This window comes from Pygoscelis adeliae, unplaced genomic scaffold (genome assembly GCF_000699105.1).
Source record: "Pygoscelis adeliae isolate BGI_AS28 unplaced genomic scaffold, ASM69910v1 Scaffold98, whole genome shotgun sequence".
NCBI classification, from domain to species: domain Eukaryota; kingdom Metazoa; phylum Chordata; class Aves; order Sphenisciformes; family Spheniscidae; genus Pygoscelis; species Pygoscelis adeliae.
Window position 1 is genome coordinate 3,932,560 of NW_008825547.1, and position 17,782 is coordinate 3,950,341.

The 17,782-nt window shown below is 38.2% G+C and overlaps 1 protein-coding gene across 1 annotated transcript in view; it reads left to right on the top strand.

The window, feature by feature from the left end:
* RP1 (retinitis pigmentosa 1 (autosomal dominant)) overlaps window positions 1-17,782 on the top strand; it is a 185,216-nt gene that overhangs the window by 93,309 nt on the left and 74,125 nt on the right. The window contains exons 28-31 of the mRNA XM_009332103.1: window positions 3,015-3,096; window positions 5,250-5,305; window positions 5,461-5,493; window positions 11,426-11,595. Of these exons, the coding sequence (XP_009330378.1) occupies window positions 3,015-3,096; window positions 5,250-5,305; window positions 5,461-5,493; window positions 11,426-11,595 (341 nt within the window). The remainder of the gene's footprint in view (window positions 1-3,014; window positions 3,097-5,249; window positions 5,306-5,460; window positions 5,494-11,425; window positions 11,596-17,782) is intronic.

Here is a 17,782-nt window from a genome sequence, read left to right on the forward strand (position 1 = left end):
ATAAAAAGTCTTCCCGCAGACTGGTCACTGTGATGGGATGGCGAAAAACGGTGGTAATGGACAACAAAAAGGACAGAAGTTTAATGTCAAATACTGTCTTTCCACTCTTTCTTTTCAAGTTTGTTTATAAAAAAGCACTATTTATTTGCATATAGAAAAATCATGAAAGAGTTGCTCAAACAGGTAAAACAATCCTTCATTAGACAAAGAGTGAAGACTGGCCGGAATAGAATTAAAGATATTCAACACCTGCTTTACTATCAAACAAATTTTGAGTAGCTATAGCATAATGTCCTTGCTGCTTTGGGCAATGGGAGAAGATTCGGTTATTTATTTAATCTGGGCAAGTCAATGTGGAGCTGCATTCATCTTGTAGGTTCTTCAGAAAAAAAAGAGGTAATTTTGTGATGAGACAAAATTTTGATACAGGTCCTTGAGGTGTGCAGCTCTGGAATGATTTAAATGAAGAGAAAGCTAGCATTTAAAAGCACTGAAGATGTAAATACTGCAAATATGTTTGCAGATTAGTGGCTATAAAGAAGCCAAATGAAGAGAAGGATTTTTAAAGCAGTTCAGGGCCACACTGATACTAGATGAGAAAAGCACTTTTACCCTACTCTGTTCTGAAACGGCCTCAATCAACACCCGTCTTGCTGACTGTCTGCACTAAGGCTCTGAGAAGACCTGTGACTATTACAGAAGCAGGTTTATTAGTGCAGCCTTGGTATGGGATGGAAACTTGATTCTTGTATCTTTGTAGATCTCTAGAGTTTGCTGCCTTCAGCAATACAGATGATTGTATATTTGAGAGTTTCACATCCTCGTAGGCCAAGACATAATACAGAAGGCAGTGTGGTGGAGCCTACCTTCACTCTGTCCCCCAGGACACCATACCATGCTCCCTTCCCTCATCTCTCCCTTAATAGGCAGCATAGCCATATCACAGGATCAGCATTACAGGTCTGCAATCAGACTCAGCTATCTTAAGCTGTTCTTTGACAACGGAGTTCAAAACCTGTGTTTTTGGAGGACTGTCTAAACAGGACAATGGATTGAATTCTATGTATAACAAAATTTATGCCTCGGTAATTAAGATGATTGTTCATTGTACTTAGCACAGACAGATCTCACAGACTTTTTGAACTGTATCCAAAACTAGCCCCAGATAATCCTGGCCTGAGGTGACCAGGGGGGTTGAGACCTGGAAAAGGATGGTGAGTCAGGAAAGAGGCCACCTAGAGACCCAGTCTTTTGGGGGTTGCGAGAGAGGAAAGAGGGTTCCTTTAGAGGTGGGGCTGCCCTTTTTCCTAATCATATCACTTGCCCAAGTGGTAGGGTAGAAGGTCTTTAGTCTTGATTTGGAGACTGTCTTGAAAGGATCATAGATCATATGCTTTTTTGGGGGCTTCTATACTGCAGGGCATAGATCTTCCACAGCCACTGTGAATGAGGAAAGAAAAGGAATTTTGTCCTAGACACCAGGGTTTTGGCATTGGTCAGGTGTGAGTCACTAGATGTGTCTTAACTGCTGAAACAGATCTCCTCCACAGAAACCTTCCATACATAAGTGTACATTTACATAAGCAGCGCCTTTCATCTTTTTTGGCTTGTTTCGAAGTGACCTGCCTGATTGCTGGTGAATCTTGGCCAGGCTAGTAGGCTCCTTCCAAGAAAGAGCATCTGAGGTAGCGGAGGGTGACAGAAGAAGTTTGCAGAGTGTCCTAATGTGCCCTGGGCCTGAAACCTTGAAGTGGAAATGCCATTCTGCTCCATGCACTGCCTGGGCAAGCCCTCCCTATGGGACAGAGACTGCTGCCTTTTAGGGACTTGACTCAGATGCAGCCAGGGAGGCAGAGCATGAGAATAAATAGGACGGTTATCTGCTTCTGACCGAAACATCGCTCATACTGTTTTGCTACAATGTGCTGGTAAATAATGGTACAAGTCAGGCAAAACCTCATAAGCAATATGACAAGTTGTGAGTGGCGCAGACACAGTGAGAACAGGATATTTGGAAAGGGCTTTGCAGGAGAACTGTACCAGTCACTAGGATGATTATTGAAAGTGACCTAAGAGATCAGTATGGATGTGGCAGTGGTTACTGCTGTTAGGGAGAGGATGAATCCAGTGGCCCGACAGAAGTGAGGCTGCATAGTTCCATGCCCACCGATCCCACTAATAGCAAGGCTGAGTATGTGTTCCCAGTAGGCACATACACAAACACGTTTATAAAACACAGGTATGTACACACATGACCGACCATGCAGATCAACCCAGGCAGGAGCTCAGCACTCACACAGACACAAACAGCACCAATGGCCTTATCCTGTTACCCTCTCCAGCTGATCAGCGTGACAGTCCATCAATGGCAAATATAGAATATATATACAGTATGGATGTATAAGGCCTCCAGTAGCTGGCCTTAGACACTCAGTCTATCTAGTCGCTGGCCCTGGATCCTTGGATCCTCAGTTTTCCCAGTTACTGGCACCTAGACATACAAAGCCCCTCCAAGGCTGCAGCCCCACTCCATTTGCAAATGAGAGCAGTAGTCTTAATGATTTGTTAATTAATACTCTTATATACACAATAACACGTTCACTCACAAAGGACCAAAATTTCCAGCTTTCACACAGATCTCAGTTAACTGCATAAACATATTTGCCCCAACATCCTTGTGCCTGATCACAAGGAATTAAAAGACGTAGGCTGGGATGTGAATGGTGAATATGCAGTTCACAGATGTATGCATATACTTGTCTCCAAGGGAAAAAAATCCCACCCCTCTTAAAATAAAAACGGAGCAAGGCAGAGAAGAATTAACATTGTACCTCAGAGAGGTACACAGAATAATAAAGCTTTCATTCTGTTAATATATCTTATCTATTTAGCTGAGATCTGTCTTAATATGACCTGTGTTTCTGCTGGAAAAAGATAATCTAGGCTTTTTTCTTTAAAATTATTCCAAAAAAATGCATTATTTCACATGATAAACTTTTGTAATTTTAACACAGGTAACGGATGGTTCCTGGATAAGATTGTCATCAAACAAAAAGAAGGAAAGGAAGCTCAGGAGGTTGCATTTCATTGTAATAGGTATGCCATTCATGAATAAAAAGAATTTGTTACACTGCCAGCAACCTAAGGAGAAATTGCAGAACAAGCATGTGCACACAACCTAGATATATGAACAATACCCAAACTTTTCAACATACAAGGGATGCAAAATTTTGCCATTGAAGAGAAAGAACAAAGGTGCTGTATTGGTACAGGAGGGAGTCATAGCCTAATGCCCAAAACCAAATGTTGCATAGGAGAAAAGGTGCATTGATCTTTCTTTTATCTAAATTATACAGAGACCATATCAAAATAAATAAGCTTTCAGTTCTCAGTCTTTTAAAAAATATTATGTGTAAAGATCTGGCTGTACTGATTTTGGTCAGTTTCTCTTTCTCAGTCACTGAAAACCTTATACACATCCTGGAAATCTTTGGAAAGACCTTTAACTTTTATCGTAAAGGATAGCTACAATATTTCCTTTCATTTAGTAAATCTCTACTTGTCTGTCTTACTGGGTCTAAAATTTTGCTGCCATGGGCAAAATTGGAAAATGCTTGACTTGGTTCTAACAATTGCTAAACAACCTATTTTTCTAATTTTTTTTATTACCTGAGGCAACTGCAACCTGAAGTTTTAGCAGTCATTGCGTGGAATCATATGGCTATAACAGAAAAAAAACATAAAATAAGCCAATAGATGAAAGTAAGGATTTGTGTGTGTTATTTCTATATTAGTATATTTAATACAATAGAAATAATTTGAAGAATTGTAGTTTAGTTCCAGCTAATTATATTCTGCAGTATGTGGTTTCTGGAATTTATGAGTTTGGGTTACATGGCTGAAATAGTTTCTGTGTTATTTTGGGAACTGTGCCTTGAAGTCTTGAAAATCTTTAGGGGTTCAGTAAAGACAGCTCTCCTCCTCTAGGAATCCTACCTGTTTACAAAAAAACAAGGTTTCAGTTTGCAAGGTTCCTGGAAATGACTAGCTAAGAACCATTTACTCCTCTCAGAACTATTATTCCAATGATCAGGTTTTTGGTTTCATTTTCCTTTTTGGCTACTAGGTTTTTTAATCGGTTTGGTGTGCATTAAAGGTGGTTATTGGAAGAGTAGATGAATGAGACAATTGTTTCTTTCATTACAAGGAGATTTTATGAGGCTTCTCTAAAGAGAGGGATACTTAATGAAGACACTTGGGCTCTCTATAAAACTGCCTTGTCAAAAAAAATTATTAAGCTCTTAGAAAAAGATTAGAGACATTATATATAGAACTAGAGGAGTCCTGTCATTGTTAGCCTGCAGTGTCAGTGTGCTGGCAATGTGTCAAAGTTTACATTCTATTTTTAGAAACTGCTAGTGATCTTTTGTTTCTTAGGAGGGAATGAGGAGATAGCTCACAAAAATTAATCAAGTTATTTATTGCAACAATAGTTGAAATACAGTGGAGTTTAGGCTTTATGCATATGAGATTTATTCACAGAGTTCTGTTATATACAAGAAGTGAAATATATTATGTACCCTTGGGTTTAGAGAAATGCAATATCAATGTGGAGCCAATAGAATAGAAGTTGATAGTGAGCACGTATTTATTTATTTTTAAATAAGTGAGATTCTTAAAGGCTGCAAAGTGTTATTATATCAGCAAGGCAGATCAACTGAAGGAGTATGGATGTGTGTTTGTAGTGAAATGATATTGCAGGAAAGATCCTTAAAGTCATCAGTATAAAAGAAAAGGCAAATAAAAAGAGAAGTTCAGTTCATTGCTGCAGATCTATAGAAGGTTTAGCAACTTCCAGACCTGCAGGGGTTATATATCATTTTAAGTACAATGACTATAACTAACTACTGCAGGTTATATAACCCCTCCAAATGTACAGTTGAGTCTCTGATCCTGTAAATACTTAGTGTTTCATATAATGTACTTCATATAGTACTATAGTACTTCATATAGCTACCATGAAAATTCCTATTTGCCTGGAGCAGAGTAAGCCAAATTCTCCTAATATGAATAAGGCCAACTATGATGAATGTATAAAAGAAAATTCGACTTAGGAAGTAGTTTCAAGGCATAATTTGATAAAAAAGTATAAAAAAATATACTGTTGGAGAGAGAAGGTAATTGTCAGATTACTTGTAATATACTGTTAATTGTTACTAATCTTATTATTTTTGTTTTTGCAATGAAAGATGGTTAGATGAATATCAAGATGATGGGAAAACTGAGAGGGAGCTAACTGCCAATAGTAAGTATTTTGTTAAAGAAAATTCATGTTATAACAATATAGTATATAATTAATGCCTAGTTATTACTGAAGAATCCTTCTGAATAAGATGTAACTTAAGAAGAAAAGTGATAATAAAGCTTGTTCACATATCTTTTCTTCTGTTCATGTTTTAGAGAATGGCAATTTAAAGAAGGCATTCCTTAAAGGTAAGAGTTGTTTTCTACACCATTGTTTTTGCTGTTTGAATTTAATCTGCAAACGTGAGCAAGTGACCTCATCGTATATATAAACTACCAACTGTGAGACAAAATGAAGACAAATTGGTTGACAGTGATCTACAGAAAGGACTAGGCCTTTATAAGTAATTGAGAAAAACATGCTGCTCATAAACCATTTCTGATTTTCTTCGTATTTCTGCTTTCTGTCCTGAAATCAGCCAGGAATTCCTCTGAGAAGAGATTCAAGTGTTGTTTTGTTTATCCCAATGTCACTGTCATTTAATACATGGGGACAGGTCCCCCAGCAAACATCATCAAGTTGAAAAATGTGTTGTGAAGTGTCAGTGGAAGCATTTTCAGGTCAAAATCCATCAGGGTATTCCTGAAGGAGCCAGAAATAATGCAGGTTTAAACTCCAGATCCATTAGTGAAGCTAAATGTGGTATATGCATTCAGTTGACTAAATCTGCTTGAATTAGTAAAAATTTTTTAATAAAATCTACCCACCCAGCTGCCTATTTTTATACCTACAATACAGCCCCATCACTGTAATACACTAGTACCTCCCAAGTATTTAAAATTTGAGATACCATCTCTGTGTTTCTCCCTAACCAGAAAAGAGAAACAGACTGACACAAGTATTGTTATGAACATTTAACTGTAAATGTGTATTCTGTGTAACTGTGTCTGGGAACTGTATGGCAGAAACTAAAGTAAAAAAGCAATGTTTGCATTTGGCTCTGGAAAGTGTGTCTTGCCTTCTGTAAGAGGAGTCCCGATCTCTCAATCTAATTCCAGTTTCAGTGAAAATTAAATCATTTGCATTCAATCAAACAGTTTAGCCAACAGCTTTATTGTTCCATGGCAACATAACTTTGACAAGAGGAGACTGATTAACTCAGGTAAGTAAAGGCTTTCCCACAGAGAAATTTGATTTTCGCAAGAGTGACTTGGAACTGGATTCTGCATTCTGCTAAGTGCACAGTTCAGAGAGGCAGCCAAAATATCTATTTCACCTTATGTTCCGAAAATAGATTATATTTTACTACTAATCTAAGTTTTTTCCAGTGCAGCTTCATTCTTTATTGTGCTATAATAAGAGGGCACAGATGCACAGATTGCTGAGAGCCCGAGCGTGTCAAGAGCAGTTAGACACCATATATTGATTATGGGGAGAAAGGAGTGGCTTATTCTTAATCAGCTTGTGAAACGTCACACTGTCAAGATGTCCAGGAGGACCTGAAGAGTGTGTGCTGATTTTTTAGGTTGAGATCAGACGTTCTGAATAATGAAGATATAAAGGAGAAGAACATTTTTAGGAACTATTCTGCCAATTAACTATGCATCATCTTAGCTTGAATTGCTCTCTAGCCATCTTTTCTTTAGCCAGGGGCACATTCCAGTGAGGAACTGAGATAGGTGAGAGATTGTGCTTTTATGCCTTATGTAAAAAAGACGACAAGCAGGACTGATCCCAAGATTGTTCACAGTTTAATTTGTGTTGTTGTACTGGTTACCTCATAGACCTTACATGTGAAAAGATTGAGCTTTATAGGAGGGTAACAATCACAAGAGGTTTGGAAAGGTGTCTTGTACTCGGTTCTGTGTCAACCCATCATGACACAGTATCAGGGTTAGAGCTGATAAGAGAAAATTCCAGAGATGCAGAGTCTTGGAAGAAAAAGTAATAATTGCCTTAAATTCTCCCAGCAGCTGTAGCAGTGAGGATTTCACATGGTAGAGCAGATAGTACCAATAAGCAGTCCCACTTACAGTGGAAGTGAAAACTTTCCATATAGTATACATTTACTGAATAAGAGGCAAGCAGCAGTGCTGACGTTAGGGAGCCAACGTTTTATGTGTTCATGTGTTCATATTCTATACAAGCTGCACTCTGCAAGTGGGCTTCAGGGAAAGTCATAAAAAGTTGATCGGCATAATTCAGTGGTGTTTGGTGATTTTCAGAATAAGATCAATGTCCTTAGGTAAGGCCTATAACAAAGGTTACAAAACAAAACAGTAAGTCACTCCGAAGGTCAGAAATCTTGTTCTCTTTGGATAAAGCTAGTAAGATGTTCAACCACCTAGCCAAACAAAAAGAGTTTGAAAGTCATGATCGCTTAGCAGGTTACTTGAGGGTTCTCAGTCCTTCTTTATCCAGGCTGGCATTATAAGAGCTTTAATGGAGCATAAATCCCAGATCCCTATGAATGCTGCTGCTGGCTATGGATTCTGTCAAAATGCAGTATGCCCATATCAAGTTTTCCCAGCAACCTTTGTACACCTGCAGATTACGGAGAGGCTCTGGCAAATCAAACACAGGAACAGATTTATTTGTATTCTCTTGATTCCGCCTTGTATGTTTGATGCAAGAGAAAAAGACAAAAGGGATTGACTTGGTAGGGAAGGTGGATAGCTGCTCTCAGCTCTCAAATGATGAAGTCGTGTTGACGGAGAATGGGCCTTTACATCGCTCTCTAAATGTTTCCTACGTTACGGGGAAATTTTACTACTTCCTCCTTCTGTTTACTCTTTTCCTTTTCTGCCTCAAAATAGGTGGAGTATCGTAATAGCACATAGTAAAAGACTTTCTCTCAAAGCAAGGAGACAAGACATAGTATATTCCAATGTTGCCCACACTGCAGTCAGTTAAAAGGAGCTGGGTTCCTGATCAGTGGTTCCTGTAGGGTGCTCTGTGGGATTGTGGGCTTTTGTGGGCGGTGCATAAAATATGGTTCAACGGAGTTCAGTTAATAGATATTTCTAGGCTGGCTCTTCTTGTGTCGTGCAAGGTTGTTGGTATTAAGGCATATAGAAAATTCATAGGAAAAGAGAAAATATGCAGTAATTTCTCCCATGATTTCCTTTGTTTTTCAATTATTCCTTACCTTGCCAGTATTTGCTAATGGGGTAAGAATAATCACAGAATTCCCAAATTGTAAATGGATTGGTCCTGCTTCTAAAAAGCAATGACAGTATATATTGCCAGGTGGAGGCTGAATTTCCTACGAAAATAAAATAAGCAGACTGACTGCTCTGCCTCAAGGCAACACAAATTTCTACAAACTCTGGGAAGTAAGCAACCTGCTCCTACATCTAGCAAAGTGTGAAGGCCATTTGAGGTTTTAAGACCAAAAACCACCAGAGTAAAAAAACTGGAATAATGTATTGTAAAAACAGTGGTGGCAATCCTCTAAAAACATACAAATTGTTCAAATTTTAAAAACAGAAAAAAAGCCTTCCTTTTTCAGTTTTCTGAATTACATTACAAAATATTGACTTTATGTTTTACCTTGCCTAGTTTGCTATGTGCAGAAGTCATTGCAGGTTTGATTTTCACAGTTTTGCTGCAAGCATCTTTCAGGTTCCAAACTAGTGGTTAAAAGACTTTCTGGAAGGAAAAGGGCCTCTGCTTCTAACATATCTCTGGATACACCCCTGTAATGTGAAATCAGATCCTTGGTTACATTATTGTAGAAAAGAAAGAATTCTGACTTTTTTTCACAGAAAAATGGTTTTTCCCCCACCATTCATTTTAGCCGTCATCATACTGATGTCTCAAAGAAAACGGCTATAACTTTATACATCAGCTAAAAGTACAATGATATACTGACACGCTAGTCACTCTGAAAGGAAGCTAAGGCAGTTCAGTAGTATCAGGGGAAAAGTCTTGTTTTTTAATGTGGCCACGCATATGAAACACAGAAGACGACCTACTCAAGCTCAGCTATCTGATTTTCAGAACTTACTGAGGACTTCAGAATATCTTGAAAAGAGATGTAGAAATCACTGAACACAATAGGTATTTGGCATCAGTCTCCTGTCTGGTGTACCCATCCTTACCAAGTAGCTGTCTAAGTGAATATAATATTAGACAAAACATTTTTTTCTTATTCTGGCATGAGCAGGTTAAATGAATTTGCTGAACTGACAGAAAATGCAGTCAGTCTGGGTTAGCCCAGTTACCAAATTGTAGAAGCATTAAAAGTAAATGTAGGAGAACAAATAGTCACAGATGCTAAGAGGCCTTAAATCTATCAACCACTGATTTATTTCCTGGAAAACTCCCAACCAGTGTCTTAGCCTTTCTTCTGAAATAATAATTAAAAACACAATCATGGATATTAATTAAAATAAATCACCTTGCCTGAAATACCTTCTCTAAACATGCTGCCTCTTTGAGCAAGGAACAGGCAGTTATGCATCCGTGCTTTCTCTTAACTTGGGGCTTGCTCTCTCCTGAAGCAGAGGGATATTAAAGAGAGAAAAAAAAAGCTCACCTGGGAAACACAGTAATCCAAAATTATCTTAATTTCCCCTCTGCTGTGTTCCTGGAACAGCCTTCAAAATGGGGCATGGTTGGAGAGGATAAGAGGTTCAGGGCTATGTTGGGAGTCTTTGTAAAAAATTTGAATCTGCTCATAAACCCTCGGAGTGCTCAGCAACAGCAGAAGCTCAAACGATGCTTGACTTCACCAAGTGTGACACCCTGAAGGGTACCACATGCCAACCTGGCACAAGGAGATAAAATTCAAGGCTGGCACATGTATAAAAACAACAAAAGTTCCTCATTAGGCAAAGTGTGGATCTTCCACGTACTACATCTGACTCATTCCTGGAAATGACCTCAAAAAAGAGTTCAGATGGAAGGATCCTTTCAGCTAGTGTGTTACTCAACAGACTGACTGTGAGATGTGTATTTGCCTGCTGTTTTGTAGCTAAGCCCAGAAGAGTCAGGGAACAGTCAGATGTAACGCAGAAAAAGCTACTATAACAAGGGGGAAACCAGAATTAACTACAGAAAACAATGTGAAAAACAGGGGGAAAATCATAAATCAAGAAAACCAGATCAGGTTTTCACCCAATCTCCATCTCCAGGCAGGTGGAGGAAAACAAAAGGTATGAAAAAAATACACAGTACTGTAAGAAAAAGAATCACATCCAATTTATTTCTGATTTAAGCTATTCTAAAATTCATTTTGTCAGGAGATTGCATTGTAGGCTTACACACAATCACAAAATAGTTCTCCTTTATATTAATCCCATTAGCAAATTATCATATTGCCACAGTACTGGTCACAGTCTAAACATAGGCTTTTGATTTCCTTGCCCTGTTAAGTTCCCTTTGCCATGCAGGATCAAGTGTCTTTTCTACAAATAATTCATTTGAATTCAGGGGAAGATTCACATTCAAGCAGTTAAGTAACTTTCTAATCTATACCATCCATCTGAGAGACAGTATTTTTTCCACACCTGGAATGGTTTTCTGAAGCTTCTTGGTTGCATTCTGGACTTCAAACATTGTTATGAGTACAGGTCACCTACCAAAAAGAATCTCTGAAAGGCCCAAGCCGTGAGCTGAGGTCAGTGCAAACACTTCTTTGGAATTCCCTAAATTTTGGATTCAGCACTAATGAATGATCTGATCTGACAAAGGAGCAGACTGAACTTGACAAATAGGTTAGAAAAATCTGAGAAAATAGGTTTAAGTTTCATTGTTTAACTAGTTATGTATCAGCCAGCAGTTCTTACAAATGGATCATATCCAAGTCTTTCAAAGTATTAGTTTTCTTTTTCATGTTACATATGAACACTTTAAGAATGGAAATCTAATAAATTAATTACTGCAATTAAAGCAACTATTTTGTTATAAAGAATGCAAACACCTAGCCAAATATTCCTTTTCCTGCTTCCTTGGTGTTAATTTCTGCTTGCATACACACTTCAACAGTTGTCTTATGTTTATCGAGTCTTATTTAAGTTATAATTATCTTCAAGAGAAGGAATGTCTATTTGTATATTTTTATAAAATGTGATATAAGTTCATAGTAATCTTTAAATTCTTTGTTGTAATAATAATAAAAACATCCATTACTCTCTGCCATTGATACTAAAAATGTGTCGTCTTTATTTTGTTTAGCACAACAGTGGAGAGTGCAGGTTAAGACAGATGGAGATTCCCCAGAGCCACAAGAGTGTAAAAGGACCCTTGTAATTTATGGCTCAAAGGGCAAAAGTGATGAGCTTCTGCTTTCTCCACAGACCCCAGGATATGTGTGCTTTCTACCCAGAGCAACAGATGAATTCATTGTAAGTCATAAATATACAGTACTACACAGAGCTTATCATGACGTTCCTCTCTAGCCGAAAGATAGATATATATATGGAATGTTAGTTTGGCTGGTACAAATGACGTATTTATTTACAAAGGTGGAATGGTATAACTTCAGATCTTGGGTCATCTTCTGCTGGTAGTCCTGTTCTACTGCAGCCAGCTGCAGTGTTCTCTTTGAATTTTCAGTGTCTTCAAGTGTATGTATCATAGAGAAAAATGGCCCCTTTTGTGTAATTTATTGCATTCATCAGCTTGTCTTGCATTTTTTCTAATTCTCTAAAGATTCCTGAGTTGCAGTTTATACAAAAGACAATATACAATTATTTGAGAATGCAGAAGGTGAAGGATTGGACAGTATTCCCGGAGGACCTAAGCGGGCTTTTCTTTCCTTTATTTCAGTCTCTGTAAAGCAGTCTCCACTCTCCCCAAAATAGTTCTGTCTCTCAGGCCAGCAGGCAGAGGATTTTTCTGGATAATCATAAATCACAGGAGAATGCATTCACGCATATCAGTGTGATGAACCCTGAAGCAATAGCATATACATGGCCAGTATTAAAATCAACCCTAACACAGTCCTGACTACCTGTACACCTGACATGCATCCTGCTGCTTTGAGAGGATTCATCTGAGGCATCTTTTTAATGTTCAAATTCTGTCCTGGCTTTCTAGGTTAAGTCACTGCAAATTCTGTTGATTGGCATGAAGTGCAGTTTCTAGCCAGTGAGATGAGAGAAATAGCTTGCAATTCAAGGCAGTTTTGTAAAGCTCAGAAATACTTTTCAATGGCTGCAATAAACATTCTGAAAACAATGACAAAACTACATTTAGAATATGTTGTCAAAGCTTCATCATAATGACATGATCCAGGCTGAATTTTTAATTTAAATAACAAGCTAAAGCAATTTAGGAACTTTACAGGGAGTAAATGAAAAGATAAATGGTGCTTCTTAAAGACAAGAAAGCAGCTGCTTATCAGAAAACAGACAGGAAACACAAAAAGGAGCTTCCTAAGCCGTCGACATAAACTGAAGAGGTCAATAGAGGCAGAATCTATGTATGGAGCAACCGCACCAGCTGGCTGAATTTTGGCAAGCGTCATTCCATAAAGCAGACCTCTGCTGCATCCAACCTGGTAATTTCCCAAATGGCATGTATTCCTTGTTAAGATTGCCTAATTTCAATGACTGAGTATCATGCTAGGAGAAATTAGTATTGTTATGTGTCAGTCGTGGTTGTCCCTCATAGTCTACTATCCTAGATATCACAGTACCGTATCCATCGTACCGGGCTTCCACCCCAACGGCTTTCTAAATGCTTGTTCATACTTTGGATTGGCTTTGGGTTAGTGCCTATATTTTCCCCTTAGCTATTTGTGTCCTTGTTTTTGTTTCTTTGTATGAAGAAGTTAATACTATTTGAGCATTGTTTACTGTGCATGAAATTTTGTCTCTTTGCTACATTGTTTACAGTGTTTTACAGTTTTTGTGTCATTCTAAGGAAATCAGAATAGCATGTCTGATATAAAGGAGCATTTGGGGATTCACAGATATCTTCATAAATACCTTCATGTCTTCTCTAGGTGGTTCAGCTAATAAACCCAGTTTCTTTTTACTCTCCCTTTCTTTGTTCTTACTAAGGCTATTCAGAAGAATGCAGAAGCTTTGCTCATGTTCTCCCACTTGTAGCAGCAGGCTGGAGGCATGAGCATGATATCATGAGGAGGACAAGATGTGAATTCAGCTTTCCAACAAGCAGGAGTAAATGAACTTTTAACCCACCCCCCCACCCACCCCACCCCCCCGGTCCTGGTCCTAAACAAATGTTCTTAGTAATATAGTGCAGTAAAAAGAACAACAGGTTATGTTCCAGAAGCAGCTTACATTGTTTTGAAACAGTAAGCTTAATTTTGATCTCAGAGATACATTTATTGCACACTGAGGACAGGAAGGCATGTAAATTTCTGATTTTCCAGGTGCTCTCACACAAATATATGCACAGATGTGTATCGTATTCAGAATGATTATTTGATCCAAAATATTTCTAACCAACTCTTATGAAAGAACGGGTGTAGTTTAATTGCACGTAGCAAGCATAAAGAATAAATTGTTAAAAGAAATAAAATAGCAGCATGTTATCACGTACAGTTGTTGGGTTTCAGTGGTCTCAGGCATCTGTAGTACAGTGGGTGAACTGCTTAAATAAGAATAAATTTAATTAGAACACCTTAGTTCTAACAAATAAATTGAGAAATAGGTGAATGTGTCAATGTTATTGAATCTGCTGGGAGTTCTAGCATTGAAGATAGCATGGCAAGAAACCATGCCATCTCCAGTGAACAAACACATTGAAAAATAACTGGGAAAATGAAAGTACACTGACAGTGCAGTAGTAGAATTTTTTTCCTTGTTATTCCGGTGATGATAGGAATCAATTGTTGATCTCACGTGGAATGAGTGAATTTGTAAAGTATATATATCTTTCTTCCAGTCGTCAGTGTTTCTTGGTTACTTACAGAGTAAGCTTGTCAGAGCATGCTTTTGGAGAGTCCTAGTGTATCATGCACATTCCATTATCCGGAGAATCATAACATGCAAAGATACATCGACTGACAGATCGTGAGATTGGGATCCCTAAAACTACTCTCCAAAGCACTAGCACAAGTAGTATGAAATGAGCAACAGAGCTCTGCAAATAGGACTGTTCATAAATATACAACAAATACAGAATGTATTTTGTATTAAGGACTATGGGGGTGACAGATAATTTTAAATCACATAATGCAATACTCCATGTGGTTTCCACAGTATGAGATGATGTTCCAAACAACAAGTAGCAGGATTTCTGGAGTTCCTGACAGAAAGCTGTTCAGCTGAATTTTAGGATGCTTGGACCACACCCTTTTAATTAGAATTATTTATGCACTTTTTTTTTTAACAGGGAAATGATAAAGAATTTAGTTTAAATGTGTACCCAAACAGTAAATTTTACAAAGCTTTAATTACGTTAGGCATAATGTCTTTGGAGAAGCCCTGTGTGAGTCAAAAAGGAAAAGATTTAAATATTATGAAATTCCCTAATCATCTTCATCAGTTACCTGTCTCAAAACCCCAGTGGCTTTGCCAGAGCATCCTCTTGATTATAAGAGCTATGCTCCTTCAATCATGTAATGGAAAAAATATTGTGTTGTTTAGTATATGATAAATCGCATTCAACTCAGCTCAGATTTCAAGTACTAAATATTACATAAAACTGTTCGGAAGAAATAAATGTGGAAAAATTAATTGGGAAATTACAATCATGAATAAAAAACAAGGTAAAGTGTCCTCTTGCAAACATTCTGCAAACTTAAAACCAGCATATTCACTGGATATATACTTTGTGATGGATTATTTGTCTGTCTCTGCTTTGAAGGTCATGTTACATCAATTAATAGGCATTGATGGAGGGAAAAAGCAGTTACAGGATCAAAGATAGAATATAATATTCCAAAGGGAAACTGGTTGTGTTAAATAGCTCAGAAAAGGATTACAAGAACGATGTAATGGCAATGCTCTGTTACAATGATGGAGCTGAACAGAAAGGCTAATAATGGCCAGAACGGTGGGGGGAAAAAACAAACCCATGAAAAGGAGGGAAATATCTAATACACTCAATTGAAAATAGTTGGTGGTGTTTAATTCCACAGATCATAGACAGTAAGACTACTAGTGCTTGCTGGTTCAAAGACAGTCATGGAATTAACTGAAATTGTGATTCTAGAAACAAAAGGGAAAATAGTGGCTTTTAAATACTGTCCTGTATTCTGAAATTATTTTCTTATATATCTCATCTGTGCATTTCCTACCAGGATTATAACACATGTCTTAATGATAATTTAGAAGCTCAGAGAATTGCAAATTTGGCTAGGAGAAGACAAAGTAAAATGTGAGGTACAGCTTGCCCTGTCATATAAAAATAACCAAGTTCTGTAATGTTGCAACTCCAAACCAGAGTGCTTTATGGAATAAGTTGTGCACGGCATTTAAAGTAGCTGTGTGATACAGTCATGAGGTCCATCTGCAAGAAAGAAAATCTGCAGGCAGTAATTTTACAAGTCAGTAGTCTGGTTCTGAAAGAGAAGCAGCAATGATTTTGTTGCCTGTGAAGGAACCATAGTTTAGATGGGTGAAGAACCTGTGTGCTCTCCTCTCAGTGAACCCAAATAATTCCCACTAAGTTTAATAAGAGATGAATGCATATTTTAGGAGAATTAGACCATGGTCCACCATAGTTAATGATATCCTTCGCAGCATATACAGCATGAATGAAAAACTCTTGCCATGAAATTCTGCCTACGTATTTCCCTTTTCATGGCGCAACAGTGGAGACCAAGTCAGGAATCTGCGAGGATGTGGTAGATCCACGAGGCATAACCCCCCTCACATGTGCATCGTAGTCTGGGACAGCCTTAAGTTCTGTATGCACGATGGCATACAGGCAGGCAGGGCAGGCTAGGCTTAGAGAGAGGACAAGTCTGGTACCCTCGTCTTCAGTGTAAAGCTACTGCTGTGTGGCTGTTGTGGGTACTGTGGAGTTACAGTTCAGGAGCTGAGAGATTCCCTGCAGCCTCGGGGCTGTTGTATAGACAGTGGGAAGGATTTCTTCCCTGGTCCTTAAAGAACAATGCCTTGAATCTTGAAATCTTGTAGGAGTGGCATGGCAACCACTTATAACACCTACCTTAAGAAATTCAGACTGGAAGGGATCTTTTAAGTCATCAAGTGCAATTTCTTCCTACCATAGGCCTCTTTTCATAATTTCTACATCATCAACAGTTCAAGCTCCTGTAAAATTACTTTGGTGGGTTGCTTTATTTTCAATTAACTGTTCCTCTTCATACTCTGATGTTTTCCTATTTCTCATGTGCATAAAAGTTATCAATGAGGGTGGCCAACTCTCTCCCAAAATGACAAAACCACACTTTTTTATGGTTCCTTCCTAATAAGAATAAGAATAAGGCAGATGATACTTCCTTACATGTATGTGTCCACTGTGCAAAGGCACATAAACTAGCTTTAAGTAAGCTAGGTCAGCAGTGAAGAGCTGTCAAGTGCAGAGCTCTGTTGAGAAGCAGGATAAATTAATCTATTAGGAGGGCTGTACCCGGTCTTAGGAGCCAGTTTGCTGGTGATGCTGCTGGTCCCAGAGTATGACTGTGTAAGACTAACTTCATTTTCTTACTGTGATGCTACTGATTTATTTCCTGGAAACTGTCACCAAAGCTTATGTTGTGACTTGTCTGAAAAAAAAAAGCAATATGAGAAGAACAAGGCCACTGGCAACATTTTCTGTTTTGATCCTTCTTAAAAATAATTGTTACCTTTTTAAAATAATAGTTCTGTCTTGTTTCACTCAAAAATCACTTCCCACCCTGTCTTTCTTGCAGCTGCCCAGTGAAAGGCTGCAGCACTCCACTTCCTAGTGTTCAGAAGACTTATCGTGCAGTGGCTAATGTTATGCAGATCATTAGCGTTTGATGCAGTTTGGTCATCCCAGTTCCCACAGCCCTAGGTCGGATGGTTTAACCAGATCTTACAGAAGCCCACAATCAGCAACCGGATATTGAATTTCCCATATATAGTATGGGAACAGGGCTGTTCTGTTCTACAGAGTTATTTCTGTAACATTCATTATTTACTATATCCCTTCTCTTTTCCAAAGAATTGGTTATGAAGTAATTTCATGTTCTAAGTCCAACCATTTTGCAATGAGAATTTAGTTAAAACTTTCTAGGCTCATGGTAATTATCATTAATTTTAATACCTCACTTGACTGCTCGTATCAGAACCTTTAACTGTAAGTTAATGTTCCCCTTACCCAGTAGGGTCAAAGCTCTACATATTACCTTTTGCGAAAAGAGCTTAAATGCACAAATGTTTCTAATTTTAACCTTGACTCCCCCTAATGGTAGAGTATCATGCTCACAATACTAATAAGGGAACAGAGGAAATTAAGGGAGACGGTCTCACCCATGGTGATACCATGAAAAAGAGAAGGATTGACTTTCTCATCGCACTTATCCCAGCCTCCGATTCAGCTTTTCTGCTGCTTAATGTTAAGTTTAGGAATTCTACACTGTTTGGGAAAATCTCTGTAAGTGAACCAGCCCTGAGAGTACGCTCT